Below are 17,155 nucleotides of genomic sequence, written 5' to 3'. Positions count from 1 at the left end.
ATGTGTTCTTCAAATGTTTTTTTTGATTTACATTTTTATTGATGATATCACTATTTCATCAACAATATATAAAATATTAGTGATAACATAACAATTGGTAGTAAAGATAGAATTTTAATGACCATTCTAGAAATATTATCATTAATAGTATATACTTATAGTGACTATTTTAAAATATCATCATAAAAAATATATACTTTAGTGATGAATAATAAAATCATCATTAATACATTGGCCAATATTGATTTTAGTGCCACAAATTATGACAACATATTGTATCTCACCAAAGATATAGAGTTTTAATGACCATTTTATCATCTCATCATTTAAAGATATGTACATACAAGGACCATTTTAAAATATCATCACTAAAGATATAAATTTTAATTATAAATTATAAAATTATCAGTAGTGATTTGACAAACATTAGTTTCGACATCAAAATTATAACAACATAATATTTCACCACTAAAAATATAGATTTTTAATCATTACTCTAAAAGTTTTGTCATTAAAGATATATAACTATGATGACCATTTTAAAATATCACCACTAACGACATAAATTTTAGTGATAAATTATAAAATCATCATTAGTGAGTTAATCAAAAATACTTTTTGCATTAAAATTGCTGTCCTACCATACAAAAGCTCCATTTTTTGGTAATCTACAAAAGCTCTATTTAATGATGAACTTTTATGATAAAATAAAAAATAGTCATAAAATGAAAAATATTACATTACCATGAATTAAATTAAAAGGTGCAACATCAACTCTGCAACTCATAGAAAATAAAATTTTATAAGTTTTAAAGAGAGCACAACTTTACTAAATGGCATAATAAAGTTTAAAGTCAACGGCAACCTATTAGGATGTAGGTGGCCATGAAAACAATGCTAAAAATCCCAAACTTTTTTGGAAAAGGGGACATGAGTAATTGAAGAAGAAAACTAGAAGAAAATGGCATGTCATCATCAATGTGGAGCATAAAGAGTCGTCCATGGCTACGCCCCTTCTCGATCATTTTTTGGGTGCACCGATCCTAAACCAAACAACCAACACAAGAAAAATGAACTAAGCAATTATTTTCAACAAATCTACAATTAGAAATAAATTATGTAGCTAATTTTGGCACATAAAAAACATTCAATAATGGGAATGAATATTCAGAGGTAAATGGAATAACACCAATACCAAAAACTGATAAGTTTTCTCTATTGATAGTTGTTATACATGCATTAGAAGAGTTAAATTGAATAGAAAAAAAATCTTCAATACCAACCAATCATATAATTACAGGCACTTGAATCTATAAACCAACTGAGATGAGAGATATTTTATATCAAACGTACTAGTAATAGAAAGAGTATTTGAGATAACACCTACAAAAGCATAAGCTACTTTACCAAAAAAAAAAAGCAAAAGCAATTGATTCTTGAATCATTTTCTAAATGGTTTTAGAAGTAAGAGAGGCTTGAATATCGAGAATAATATTGGTTGGGTTGGCTATCAATGTATGATAGGCTTTGTGCCCTTGTCTTCATTTACCCAGAAGGCGACATTCAAAAATGATGTAACCCATATCAGACAACAATTACAATAATGTCGCTTCTTGCAATGTGAGACTGTGTGACTATATTTTCTTACATTAATGGCACTAAATGCTGTCAAGATCCTTTGTCTTTGGCTTCTTCTGATATCTTGATGAAAATAAAGCACCATCAAAATTTGTTGTTGAATGATCAACTATGGCCTGTGCATGTAGCCAAGTTTCTTCTCAAAGGAGATATGAAATGCAACATCAAGATCTTGATGAAATAATAATATTCATATGAACTGATTCAAATCCTGGATGTAGTTTCATCAAAAGTTGCATCACTCTACTCTTTTTGTATTCTTCAATGTTATGTTCAAAGGATGATCTTTGATAGATGTTGCTATAATGCATCTTATTAAGACCAAAGAGCCATGAAGCTAGAGTACATTTGAATATCTTTGTCACCTTGATCATATTGAGAGATGCCAAATTCTAGTTGAAACTCTCATGCTTGGTTTAACTGAGAATAAATTTGCTTCAAGTACTTCTACATCTCTGAAGCTTTACCATAAGCTCGCAAGCTCATCACTTAAGAAGCAAAGTTGTAACATGAGCATTCATGGTTTTCCATCTTGCCCTTTTTCATGCATCCATAGTTTTCGAACTTGTGTAATCCAAAATCCCTAACAAATCACTGCCTTTTGCAAATGTGCAAATTTGAAATTCTTGGATAGGATAATTCTTACCATCAAACTTCATAGAGATGACATTGGAATGACTATAGGAACAAAGAAATGATCAAATCAAAAGTAATCACTAGGCCAAGAAAATGCAAGATTGAGAAAGAGATGAAATTTGCCAAAGATCAAAACTTTGGCAAGATAATAGAAGAGGAATAGCTCTGATGTGGAGGATAAAAAAATGGTAACTGTGGCTATACAAAAGTAGTATGTGTGGCTGTACAAAAGTGATAAATATGTCTATGATAATTGTAGAATATTTACATGCATAATCATAGAAAAAAATCAATGAAGAATATTCAAAGATAGCACTACTGATTATGACTTAAGTTTATCCATGATTGCTAAGATTATTGTTGAGATCATAGCTTGATTCTTTCCTTTATTCCTAGAGATTCTATTGACAGAAAATTAAAGGAGAATAGTCAATGACAGTATTGTTAATTATGGCTTAATTTGATCCTTGATTGCTGAAATTATAGTTGACCCTTGATTGCCAAGATTCTGGATTAATTCTATCCTTGAATCCTAGCCTAGATTCCATTGACAACATAATGCTTCTTATAGAGTGTAAATATGATGGGCTTCTTCAAAGAACTTTTATATGAATGCGCATTTATCATCTCTAGAACTCATCATTTATTATTTAATTTTTTAAAAAATAAAAACAATGATGTGAGGAAGCATGGCCAAAATAGAGCGAGCCATGCAAGTTAATATTTGAAGGCTCAAAAACTAATGAAGCCATAGGAGCAGGGATCCTTATTGTGTCTCCAACTAGAAAAAGGTTGCAGCTTCCTTTTCAACTAAGCTTTCCCTACTCAAACAACTAGGCCAAATATGAAGCTTTAATGATTGAAGGACAATGGAATCTTAATGGTCAAGGTGATCATGGATTCCTAGATCATACTAAAGCAGTTGACTGACAAATATAAATACCATAGTGAAGCATTAATAAGATATCATATATGAACAAGCAAATTAATACAGGCCTTTATTGAGGTAAAACTAGAATTTATTCCACAATCAGAGAATAAATTGCCAATGAACAAGCTCTAATGGCATTGAGATTGAGAATATGAGAACATGTTTTAGAGAGACTTGTTAGAGTGGATAGAAGACTATGTCCTTCCATGTTAGACAAATAGGATGAAATGCAATTCAAAGCATGTATGTTGGAGCTAACTCCTAGCTATTGGTGCTTTCCAATTTTCCAATATCTTAAATATCTAATTGTGAAGATCCATAAGAAAGAAGAACTTTGGAGGAGAAATTCACACAAATAGTTGCATTCTTTGATGAAGAGCTTGATTGGCATTGCAGGTGGTGGAGATTGGCCCTACTAAGTAAATTCTTTGGTTGCGATTGCCCCTTGACTTCATGCAAAAAGAGATGAAGGCTTGATGGAGCATGGATGGGGAGTTCCATGTTTTGCTTTTCTCCATGGGTATCATCCTCTTCGATTTGCTGTTTGAGGAGGTCAAAACTCATACTTTGGTCTTCAGCCAAGCAATTACTAACATTAGAAAATCAAAGGCCAAACCTCAAGCCTAACTAGTACATAGAGTCTGGCAAACTTATGTTTAGATCTGACTATCAGATCTTTGTCACAAACTATAGAAAAGGAGAGAATCTTGAAGATTGTAGCTCCAGCAAGCATCCCTCTATTTCTAGATGAATAGACTGAATCATCTCCGTGCATGGAATCTGTGTGTTGGTGTTTGACCGACACCTCCAAGAGCCTATGATCAAGGGCTAAAGTTCGATTGAAAGACAATGCAAGAGTTTTATATATGAAGAGCTGTTCAACAGACACTATAACTATCGCATGGTGTGGAGCACTTAGAAATATGTACTTGCTCTGCTAAGAGGAAGGGTGTTCCAACCAGGCCACTATTTGGACCATGGATCTGAGTGGCAAGGGTTGCCATTAATCCATTGTTGGCTCTAGAGACCAAATGATCTCCAAAGCTAAACCTATATATTGGACCAAATAGTAGACCTTTGGCACTGCCGAGGAAAGTTTCCCAAAAATCTTCTTTAAAGAGGTTAAATATGGTTGAAGGTTTCCATAATACTATCCTATTTTGATCCATTCAAGCTATTAAATCACATGCATAGAACAAGAACTAAAAAGGACAAGAAAAACATAGTAAGAAACAACATTAAATGCCAATTATAGAGAAGAAATATACCAAATATAACTATACCAAAGGTAGGAAAAGAATGTACATGGTGCAACACCAAATGATATTTCATTTTTAGAAAAGGCTCATAGCATTTATCTGCTTCACATCAACTATAAATCAAAATAAAAGGTGAAAATAAACAATTAGATGCTAAAACAAATGGAGTGTAACTGTGAGTTTCTTTTAGATGCCACGCATACAACAAGTTCTCCAATACCTAGAATATCTAATTTAAATCATTTATGATATTGCATTAGTATGAAGCAATGAGTTCTATCATGTCAATACCTGGCTTTGCAGCATTTTGATTCATAATGATGGTGCTCGGTAGCGAAGGGTTAATTGGAGGAGTATGCTGAGTCTTTGTCTCCAGTGAAAGCATTTTTAAAGCAATTTTTCTTAGATAATCAGGCTGCAGTATCAGAAAGTCAGACAAAATACTTTCCATAAGAGCCAACAATTCAAATTAATGAGAATGAGTGGAAACACAGATTATGCCTTTTTTTAAGAAAGAGAATGAACACACGCAATAAGAAGAATAACCGATCCACCTTATAGATGAATATATTCGCTTCACTTACAATTTGATTGGCCTAGACTAGCTATCCAAATACTTACTTTGATATGTTCACAGTTTAAATCAAGCCTTTACAGCTAGCAGAATTTGATTATCTAAACCTACTATTCCTAACCGAACAATACATAACAATTAAAATAAAAAAATCAAAAGCATGATTTGCAATATGAAAGGTTAGCAAACAGTAGATAGTTGCCAACATCAAGTAGATCAAACAACCATGGTCAAGTCAAGAAAATATTTGCAAGTCCAGCAAGATCCGTAGGACATTTGATTTTTCATTCTTTTTCTCCATTGATTAAGATAAGCACTGACAAGTGACAAAGCTACAATAGTTTCTACAATAAGCCACTCAGCATGCTAAATCATAATAGCCAGCCAACTCATTAATATACAGAAAATCTAAATGTAGCTTCTCTCATATGTTTTTATTGAGATTTGACTACGAACCTAACAAATGCATCTTATAAGCATGGACCAATGATGTTCCAATTTTATCGATCAATTGAAACTCCTTTGATATCTTACCAGCCCCTCTCCCATTCTCCCAAAGACAAGCAGAAAGCCATCGAAAAGGAAGGAAAACAAATGAATCATAAACAATTGAACATATCCTGATAAGGATGACTTGATCAACTTGGTTTATTGCTTATTGCACGAATAATCCATCTTGCATTATAAAATAATCATAAGAAGAGTTTGAGATTCGGGCAATGAACGAACCATGCTGTTAGCTGTCCTATATATCTTCTTTTCAAAACGTACAGCAATTTTTTGAAGTTCATCTAAGTCTTCCGACACAAGAATAGGCAAGTGTCTCTTTAAAGTGCCAATTCTGCAAAAACATACAATAAATGCCATTAAGAATGGAGTTGAATTTCATGAAGAAACTATTAATGGGAAAACTTTGTGGCTACATGGATATTGTTGATGATGGAGACTCATCCGTGAAGGTTACTTTAAGAACAAGCTCAAACCCATAAACTCCCTCAAACCTATCGACTTAAAAAAGATAAAGAGAAATATATAGTGACAGCGTTCAACCCAAAACCTCATCGCGCTGTCAAAAAATATTGTTCATCTACAAACGTAAAAACGCAAGAGGAAAAAAAGAGAAAAAAAAAAAAGGTCCGAGATCTGCTTACATCTTATTGACGATCCTCTGACGCGCATCGTGCTGCAGCTGGCTCCGCCAATCACGGGCCGCCAAGGCAGCGGCGAAGGACTCCCCCTGGGCGGGCCTCCAACTGTTCCCTTCCATCGTCGACGATCGGAAAGCTCGGCGGCGGCGGAGGTAACCCATCGGCAGAACAACCAAGCGGATGCAAGAGATAGGACGAAATGACAAGAAAGGGGAAGTGGGGTGAGCGCTAAAAACTGGGAAGAGTCATTCGGGAAGGAAGACAACTGCCCCTTATAAAAAGAGGAGATATCGTATCATTCTAATTGTGGATAGAAATTATTTCCTTGATTTTCTAGATGTTTACGAGCGAGTTTCGAATATTCTTGATTTATTTTCCTTTTAAAGACTCACCGAATTTATATGGGTATTTACCGATTTCCTAAAGAGTTATATTTGAATTCTAATTGGGGTGTAAATAAATGCCCAAAGTAGTAAATCTATTTCCTAATATAAGGAATTCAAATCCATGTCAACGATCCGATTCTTTTAATATTAGGCAAGTATTGCAACTCTGTTTATTTATTATTTTGGAAAGGTTATAATATAAGCAAACGAGCTGGATTGAATATATTAAAGAAAAGCTTTAGTAGAAGCAATGGAGTCTGGCTGAACTAGAGCAAAATTTAAGAGGTTGATTGGTCTAAATTTTTTTAGACTAAGATTGATAAAATTAATATGGACAGGACCCATGTTTAGACTTATTCACAAACCATACTATCCACTTGGCCACTCAAGTCCGCTCTATACCGAGCTTTGGGCTTCCAGGTTGAGCCTCAGGCTCCACTTGAGTTTTTTTCTTTCTTCAATCTCTCTGTTGACGGAGGAGGCCGAGAGGAGGAGAGGCAATAAAGAGGTAAGAAAAAGGCAGGGGCTTGGGGAGGACAAGAGGAAGAAACAAGGAGGTGGGGAGGATGCAAAGAGGAGGCTGGGGAGGACTTAAGGTGGAACACATTTTAATCAAACACCATGCTTATCTTCCTCCCTTGCCATCCTTCTTTGGAATCCCAGTAATTGGAGGAATGCTTTGCCTTCAAGGATGAAAACTTGTTGGGGGAGCGGGGGCATGCCTTGTTTCGGAGCACCAGCCTGTCAGTCAAAGGGAGGAGGATTAGCAATGGTACAGGAGTTAATGGCATGGGCCATAACGACCATAGCTTGGTTTCATGAAGTGGTCGTGGATCCATTGAACTGTAGACTCTTTTGTGATGAACTTCAAGAAACTGCAATGGTTGTGACTTTTGTATTTGATGTAATAGTTGATGAGCTCGATGGAAAAATTGAGAAAAAAAATGTAATGAACAAAAAAAAAAATGTGATGAAATTTATGTTCGCTATAAGAAAAGAGAGTTTTTGCGATGAAAATAATTTCGTCGCAAATAATAAGAATTTACGATGAAAAATAAATTTCATTATAAATAATAAAATATTTATGATGAAAATAATTTTTCATCACCAATACTTTTATATTAGCAATGGAAAAGAAATTTCATCGTAACTAATTATTATTTGCGACGATAATTTTCATCATAAATAATAAAATATTTATTTTAATTTAAATTTTTAAATATTCATGACGAAAATATTTTGATCGTAAGTAATTTAAGTATTTACGATAAAAAATATTTTTTCATCAAAAATAACATTATTTCTAATAAAAAATTTCATCGCTAATATTTAAAAAAAATAAAAAAATTTAAAAATTAAAAAATTACAGATTATTTGTGATGAAAATTTTTCATCGTAAATAATCGAGTATTTGCAATGCAATGCTCTTTTCGTCGCAAATCTCAATTATTTACGATGAAAAATTTCATCATTAATATTTAAAAAAATAAAAAAAATTAAAAAAATTAAAAATTAGAGATTAATTATGATAAAAATATTACATTGTAAATAATAGATTATTTATGATAAAAAAATTATTCCATCATAAATTTTCTATTAATCATGATGAAAAATTTTTGTCACTAATATTTGAAAAAAATGAGATATTTTAAAATTTTAAAAATTATAGATTTTTATGATGAAAATATTACATCATAAATAATATAGTATTTATGATAAAAATATTTTTTCATCCTAAATACTCATTATTTACGATGAAAAATTTTCATCGCTAATATTTTAAAAAAATAAAAAATTTAAAAATTATAGATTATTTATGACTAAAATATTACATCATAAATAAATAATTATTTATGATGAAAAGGACGTTCCATTGCTAATACTCTATTAATCATGATAAAAATTTTTCGTCGCTAATATTTGAAAAAAAATAAAAAATTTTAAAATTTTAAAAATTATAGATTATTTATGATGAAAATATTATATCGTAAATAATTTATTATTGATGATGAAAAGATCATTCCATCGCAAACACTCTATTAATCATGATAAAAATATTACATCATAAATAAATGATTATTTATGACAAAAAGGTCATTCCGTTGCTAATACTCTATTAATCACGATGAAAAATTTTTATCACTAATATTTAAAAAGAATAAAAAATTTTAAAAATTAAAAAATTATAGATTATTTATGATGAAAATATGACATCATAAATAAATTATTGTTTCCAATGAAAAGGTCATTCCGTCGCTAATACTCTATTAATCATGATGAAAAATTTTTATCGCTAATACTTGAAAAAAAATAAGAAATTTTAAAAATTTAAAAATTATAGATTATTTACTATGAAAATATTATATTATAAATAATTTATTATTGATGACAAAAAGATTGTTCCATCATAAATACTCTATTAATCATGATAAAAAATTTTCATTGCTAATATTTTAAAAAAATAAAAAATTTTAAAAGTTCAAAAATTATATATTATTTATGATAAAAGTATTACATCATAAACAATTGATTATTGACAATGAAAAGATCCTTGCATCATAAATACTCTATTAATCATGTCAAAAAATTTTTATCGATAATATTTTTAAAAAAATAAGAAATTTTAAAAATTCAAAAATTATATATTATTTATGATAAAAATATTACATCGTAAATAATTGATTATTAACAATGAAAAGATCCTTCCATTGCAAATACTCTATTAATCATGATGAAAAATTTTTATCGCTAATATTTGGAAAAAAAATAAAAAATTTAAAAAATTTAAAAATTATAGATTATTTATGATGAAAATATTACGTTATAAATAATTAAGTATTTGTGATGAAAATCTTTTTCCATCACAAATACTAAATTATTTACGATAAAAAGATTTCATCGCTAATATTTGAAAAAAATAAAAAAGTTTTAAAAATTCAAAAATTATAGATTATTAGCGACGAAAATTTTTTTCCATCATAAATAGTCAATTATTTGCACCAAAAATATTTTCATTGCTAATATTTTTAGAAAAAAATTAAAAAATATATAAATTATAGATTATTTGTGATAAAAATTTTGCATCATAAATAACTTAGTGTTTACGATGAAAATTAAATTTTTATCATAAATAATTGACTATTTACGATGAAAAAAAATTTTCATCGTAAATACTCTATTATTTATGATGAAATAATTTCATCGCTAATAAAAAAAAAATCAAAACTTTAAAAAAATTACTTTCGATACTAAAAGAAAATCATTCTCTCAGTATTCAGACTTTGTTGGATGATGCAACAAAATTCTTCACCGACAACCAAATCAACCGTATGCAAGAGCAAACCACCTCAGAAAATTAAACATAAGGAATTTGATTCAGAAAAAATATCAACTTCCAACTATATAAAAATTAAAACTTTATCAACTGTTCGATAGACTAAATTGTATTATTTACTTCTAAACCATTCCAAAAAAGTTTGGCCAATAATCCCTTATGACAACAAAATCCTATAACATCTTTAAGAGAAAAATATAACTTCTTGAATGCTGTCCTTAATCTACGACAAATGATGCACCACAACAGTCTGATCTCTAGAATCACCAATTGATGTTGATCCTCCATCAAAAAGATTAAACTCTATATAGAAACTAAGGCCAACAGATCACTTAAAGATCCTCCTTTTGCATCGGATCTCAAGAATCTTAGCTGCTCGCAGATTAAATTTGAGTTCGGATGTCCATTCAAATCTTTCAATCAACTCATGGCAGTGTTGCCATCAAAAAAATAAATCTAATTAGTTAAATTTTTTAATTATAAATTATATTTGATTGGAGCAAAATATCAAAGAACTTGCCTTATTTTTGTGATCAAGGAGAATCAAAATGATCCATATGATGGTTGTCTCATATTCATCTCATTCTTCTGCACAGATCTGCAATCTTCATAAATTTTGATTGGCATGAACATATCCTAAGGCTGCTAGAATTCATGAATATACCTGAGAAGGTACTTTTAGTAGAGAAATATTTTTTTACAGAAATTATTTGTGATGAAATTTAAATTTATGTTGCTAATAAGATTATTAATGACGAAATCTTTCATCGCCAATAATTTTTTTGGCAAATTTTTTTTAGAGAGAATATTATTTTAGTGATATTTTTTTTAAATTATTAGTGATAAAAATAAAATTTTTGTTGCTAATAAACTTATTAACGATAAAAATACTTTTTGTGGCCAATAATTTTTTTAAATTTTTATTGTGGGTATTTTTTTGATGGGAAATATTGGCGACGAATATAATTTTTTCATTACTAATAAAGTTATTAATGATAAAATTTTCATCGCTAATAATTTTTAGAGAAAAAATTTTTAGTGAGAATTTTATTTTTTTATGAGAATTATTAGCAACGAAAATCATATTTTCATCGTAAATATTTTTTTTAGAGGGAAAATTTTGTTTGCAAATTTTTTTTTGGTGAAAATTATTAGCGATGAAAAAAATTTTCATCACTAATAATTATATTAGCGATGAAAATTTTCGTCGCTAATAGTTTTCATCAACTCAACGTCCCATCGCGCTAAACCCACTTCTCCCCCTCCCCTCTCCCCTCTCTCCTCTCTTCTTTCCCTTTCCCCTCTCCCTCTCTGTGCTCTTCTTAAACTCTCCCATCTCCCTCTCCTCTCTCCCTCTCCCCTCTCCCTCTCCCTCTCCATGCTCTCCCCCCTCTCTTCCCATCAGTGAGCCCATCGCTGCCGCCGTCCGTCGTCCGCACCATCATTGCCGTTGCTGTCGCCGTCCGTCGGAGGTAAGGTTCTTCGAACCCCTTCTTTTTTTTTTTGTGTTGATCAGGCCATCGGGGGACGGAGGGGGTTGCGGGGGGAGGGGCCGATGGTGCCACGAGGCCGGGGAGGGTGTCGGTCAGTGGGGAGGTGGTCGAGGGGCGGCCGGGGGTGAGACAGGGGTGGGGAGGGGAGGAGGGCGGCCGGCGGTGCCACGGGGCCAAGGAGGGGGTCGGGGGATGGAGACCCGACCGGCGATGCCATGGGGCTGGGGAGGGGGTCGGGGGCCAAAGATGGGGCTGGGGAGGGGGCGGCCAGCGGTTGGGGGCAAAACGGGGGCAGGATGGGGTCCATGTGCGGCCAGGGGCGAGACAGGGGTGGGGAGGGGGCCGTGGGCGGTCGTCGGTGCCATTGGGTCGGGGAGGGGGTCAGCTGGAGGAGACGGTGCCGGGAGGGGGGCGATCAACGACCGATGGCGAAATGGGGAGGGGGTCAGTCGAGGAGCGGTGCGTGACGGCAGGGAGGGAGGAAGGAAAGAGAAAGAGGAGGGGGAAAAGAAAGAAAAAAAGAAAAGAAAAAAAGAAAGAAAGAAAAGAAAAAAATAATAAAATAAAAAATAATAAAATAATAAAAAAATAAAATACTAATCAAATATTTTATTATTTGATTAATAAAAATAAAATCTGAATCACAATCTGAATTGGATCGAGGTTGTTATTATTATTTAATATTATATTTATTTATATGTTAAGAATTGCAGGTATGGCATCATGAGATAGATGACGACGTTCGCATTCGCTATCTACCTCGGAGGTTGAGGTGCCTTCATCGATTTCTACTGTCGCACCAGTTCCGTCATTGGAGGGTCCTACACTAGCAGGTCCCAATGAGATGGGTTCGAGTGAGGTGGGTTCGAATGGTATTATTATTTTTTTATATAATAAAATTTTATTTTTTTATTTGGATAGCTATCATATTAATGATTTATTTATTATTGTTTCAGATCAATTTTCATCGATAGTGAGGCGAGGGTGAGGTCCATCGAAGAACCTCACTCTAGAGCATTAGAGATGCGAGCATCCGGGACAGCATCTCCGTATCGAGATACCACCCGACTACACTAGGCCCATTAGGAGATGGTGCGAGCGTGGCAGAGCGAGCTGGGCATCATATGCCGCAACTATGCCCCTGTGATGCTTTTCGATTGGCGTCACGTTGTACCGGCTCAAAGAGAGATTTTTTACACCCATTTATAGGTAAAATAAATTATATCGTGAATATTTAATTAGTATGGTATTCTTCTAATATTTGTTATTGACAGGGTGTTTTTGATATTATTGATTTTAAGGAGGATCGTGTGCGGCAAGCCATGGACGTTCATTTATCTTTGCATTTCAAGGATTATCGCCACCACATCCATCAACATTGGCACCATATGATGCAAAATCATGAGGAAGAGGCAGCGTGGTAGCGGCCCTATGACAGCATCACTATGGATGATTGGACTGTTATATGCCGGTATTACGATGATCCGGCATATCAGGTTACACATCCAAATTTTTTTTTTTAGAGTTTAATGATTGAATCATTTATTCTTAAATTAAATTTGTTATCTACTAATTTGACTGGTAATTGTATAAAGAAGATGTGTTCAAAATATCGTGAATCAAGCGAGACAGACCATACCGCATTATGGGGGTTCGAGGTCATTCACTCGTCACATGGAGCAGATGGTAAGTAATTTTTAATTAGTATATAATTCTCTAGCTATTTAATTTTTTTTTAATTAATTATTCTCAATTGTAGAGAGATGATAAGAGTGGCGAGCTTCCTGGTAGGATCAATATCTACTAGCGAACCCACCAGCGACGGTCAGAGGAGTGGATGATGGAGAGCTAGGAGCTCTTTATAAATTTTTTTAATTATTTTTTCATTCATAGTTTGATTTTTATTATAAAATTAAAATAGTTATAACTTTAATTTTCAGGACTGTATGACAGATATGAGATCCCAGCCTACCCCTGAGGGCTCGATCGCACCCACAGATGACGAGATCTATGATCAGATGCTTGGTACAAGATCCTATTATGTTAGGGGTCTAGCGTATGAGATACTGCTCCCTCATCCTCACGCTCATCGAGGGCTGACATCTATACTGCCTACGATACTCGATTGACGGAAGTGTAGAGGCAGGCTACTGAGGATCAACAATAAGCTCATGAGTTTACTATATGCGTCGATGAGTATCAGCGGCTCCAAATCTAGATGATGGAACAGATGGCGTAGATGGAGTGGATAATATAACTGATGAGGCAGTAGCAGGCCGGTCCGAGCTCTTTCGAGTGCTCTCTTTCCTTAGCTCATTCTCCTTCAGCAGATGCCGACACTTGATGGCTTTTTTATGTAGTTTTTTATTTTTATTTCAAATCTCTCATAATTTTAATTTAATATAATAAAATAATAAAATTTATTTATGAATTTATTATGTAAATTTTTTGTTTATATTTTATATTTTTAATTTATAAAAAAATATTATAAATATAAATTAAAAATATATATTCATAAATTATTTTTTTTAAAAAATATATGTATATTATTAGTGATGAAATTATTTTTGATGAAATATTGGTCATCAAAAATATTTTACAACAATAAAAAATTGGTCGTAAATAAATTTTTAATAAATTTAAAAATATTAAAATTTTATATAAAATTAATAATGATGAAAATATTTTCATCATAAATAATTGATATTTATTAGCGATAAAAATTTACATCAAAAATTACTGTATTTATGACATAACTTTACATTGCTAATATTGTTTAAATTTGATTTTCAAAAAAATTTATTATTAAATTATTAACGATGAAAATATTTTCATCGCTAGTAACTACATTTGTGATGAAAAAATTATGTCACTGATATTTTATAAATTAGTGATGAAAAATTTTTATTGCAAAAAATCATATTTGCGATGAAATTTTTTGTCGCTAAAAGTTTTTAAAATTTTAATTTTCATAAAATTTTTTAATTAAATTAATAAGGATAAAAATATTTTCATTACTATTAATCTATTATTTATTAGAGATATTAAATTTTATCGTAAATATTTTTTTATGACTAAAATTTTTCATCGTAAATAGTTTTCAAAAAAAAAAATTTTTAACGACAAAAATTTTTCATCATAAATAATCAATTATTCACGATGAAATTTTTTTTCTATCATAAAATATTATCAACGATGTAATTATTTACGATGAAATATTAGTGACGAAAATTTTATCGCTAATAACTATTAGCGATGAAAAAAGATTATTAGCAATGAAAAAATTTTATCGCTAATAACCTATATTGTTGTAGTGGTTATTTTGATCTTAAAGTTTAGAAGTATACTGATAATATAAATTATTGATTTTAAATTAAATCAAGTCACTTGGGTCACTTAGTGATTCATATACAATAGCATAGGGGACCATTTTTCTTAATCCATGCATTATACATATGATATTCACTTCGGTAAGACCATATCAATATTAGGATAATTTTGGATCAAAATTAGGGCAATCCACCCATTGATATGGCCTTATTGAAAGGTCTAGCTTGAATGAACTTAAAATTGCTTATTTTGCTTTCTTTGCAACTTTTATGGGATAGGCTTGTCCAAACCCATAATCACATAGTGTATTGACTAGTTCTTGAGGTGACTTAGTTGGGAAGATTTGTTGGTGAGCTTGTATAAAATTAATTGGATTGATTGTGAGCTCACCTAAAATAATTAAATTGGCTGGTGACATACTTGACCCAATCATTTACATTTTAAGAAACCCAAAATCTTCTCCCCCGACATTTTTGGATGCCATATCTAGACAACAATTGGTATCAGAACTTGGTACTTAGCACTTTATGATCTAATAATCAAAAATTAAAGATCATAAAAATCCTGATTGGATTCTCTCTTGTTGAAAGCCAATCAACCAATAGACCCCCACTATTCAATGGCACAAATTATGCATGTTGAAAAGTATGAATAAAGATTTTTATTCAAGCACTTGACTATGACATGTAAAGTTATTTGAAAATATGTCCTAAAGTCAATCATTTGGATGATTGTATTCTTTATAATTATATATAAATTATGAAATAATAAAAATTTATTTAGTATTTTTTCATCAGAAGGTGTACATCTTCCTTATTAGAACTCTTATGCTGTGATGAAGTCCTTAGAACTATATGACAATCGATAAAAGAAGATTTATCGAATAATTCTTAAACATATTCACGATCAAATGAACGTCATTAAAAGATAATGACGTTTATCGAGCGTAGGCCATTATGTGCCATATAGGTTGGTTGTCCTCATAACCAAAGAGTATGGTGACACTGGTATGGCATACAGATGAGATGTAGGAGTACATCGTTACTGAACAAGTGACTCACTAGCGGAGCACTCTACTATCAAGAGCAGCTCATGAAGCATATGGGCATAAGTGTACCTCAGATCTGAGATCATCATAGTGACTTGCAAGTAACTCACTGTGCTTTAGTGTCAGACTGTTTGCATTTCTAATACAGTGACGGAAAGCTACTGGGTATAGTCAAGTACTTGCGAAGTCTTTATGTGGATCAAGATGGGATTGACCCCTTTAAATTATAGGAGTTAATGCATTATTGTATTTTAATTTAGTAAAATTTAGACCCGGATAATTCATGTGATGGATTTGAATGATTGAAATATAATGTGGATGATTCTTTCAGGATTGACAGTTAAACCCTAAATCATCCTTGAGCATTTAGGATCAAAGGAACGAATTATGCAGTAACCATATGCATTGGTTCTTAAATATTGTCTTGCATATATTCGCCTATCCGAACATTGGGAATCATTGCTAGATGGTAACTTCAATTATTACAAAAAATGATTCCTGTGCTACTAACTTAGTGTTCGAACTTATGGAGTCATGCATAAAGTCAAGCAATGTAGAAAAAATTGATCTAAATTTATGAGTTTGATTGAAAAGTATATGACTTGATCGAACAAATAGATTAGCTTAATTAAGAATTAAGTTAAAGGTGATACAGGATTAAACAAGTTGACTATGTCTAGCTAGCACTGGACATGAGGTTCAGATTTAATTTTGAGGATGATACTGATCTGATCAATGATCCAAGAGATTTATGAGAGATTTAATTTATATTCTAATTAATTTCAGATTAGATCTAATTTAATTGAAAATTAATTGGGTTAAAAATCTAAGTTAGACTTGAACCAAAATCTTAATTAGATTAGGATTGACAGGCTCTTCAAATCTGATTCGAATCAGGTTCGAATCAAATCCAATTTGAGTTAAATCTAAGCCCATTTGGTTAAGAACCAAAGAGTCCCTAAAACTAAAGACTCTCTCTCATGGTGGCCGACCAAAGAAAGAGATAGAGTGTAGAAAATTTCCACCCCATCTCCCTTTTCCGTGCATGAGTGTTATGGACGTGCGCAAGGGGGTCGGTATTCTTTCTTAAGTGGGTTTCCTAATTAGTTAAGAGTCCTAACTACTTTGGATTAGTTGTCCTAAATAAGTTAGGACATTGAATCAGATTGTGGTACCTCACCAATTTAAACGATGGATCATAACAACCGGTGATAGCTGATTTCTTGTGTGCGACAAAACAATAATCACCAGTAGAGAGCTTTGTGCAACAATAAAAGGAAGCCGGTCCCTTCTTTCTGGCATGTAGGAATGTGTAGGATTTCTTGGCACCTTGATCGAAGGCATGAGGATCCAATCTCAGGCATCCCTAACGAGAGGA

The 17,155-nt window shown here is 32.1% G+C and overlaps 1 protein-coding gene across 1 annotated transcript; it reads right to left on the bottom strand.

Moving 5' to 3' along the window:
* Positions 1 to 841: 841 nt before the first annotated feature.
* Positions 842 to 6,400, bottom strand: LOC140856075 (mediator of RNA polymerase II transcription subunit 15a-like). The gene is made up of 4 exons (XM_073253246.1): positions 6,190 to 6,400; positions 5,768 to 5,879; positions 4,756 to 4,879; positions 842 to 1,043 (listed from the first exon to the last, which is right to left on the bottom strand). Exons 1-4 carry the CDS (start codon positions 6,345 to 6,347, stop codon positions 1,006 to 1,008), a joined length of 432 nt encoding a protein of 143 aa, XP_073109347.1. The 5' UTR covers positions 6,348 to 6,400; the 3' UTR covers positions 842 to 1,005.
* Positions 6,401 to 17,155: the final 10,755 nt, after the last annotated feature.

Source organism: Elaeis guineensis, chromosome 3 (genome assembly GCF_000442705.2).
Source record: "Elaeis guineensis isolate ETL-2024a chromosome 3, EG11, whole genome shotgun sequence".
NCBI classification, from domain to species: domain Eukaryota; kingdom Viridiplantae; phylum Streptophyta; class Magnoliopsida; order Arecales; family Arecaceae; genus Elaeis; species Elaeis guineensis.
Note: the sequence above shows the minus strand (reverse complement) of the source record. Positions and strands in the feature narration are given on the sequence as shown.

Bases quoted from the DNA above. Each gene is read 5' to 3' on its own strand.
- LOC140856075 (XM_073253246.1), bottom strand. From the start codon at position 6,347: ATGGGTTACCTCCGCCGCCGCCGAGCTTTCCGATCGTCGACGATGGAA. The intron at 5,880-6,189 runs GTAAGCAGATCT...ATGTTTTTGCAG, and splicing joins CAGAGGATCGTCAATAAGAT to AATTGGCACTTTAAAGAGAC. The intron at 4,880-5,767 runs GTTCGTTCATTG...CTGATACTGCAG, and splicing joins ATAGGACAGCTAACAGCATG to CCTGATTATCTAAGAAAAAT.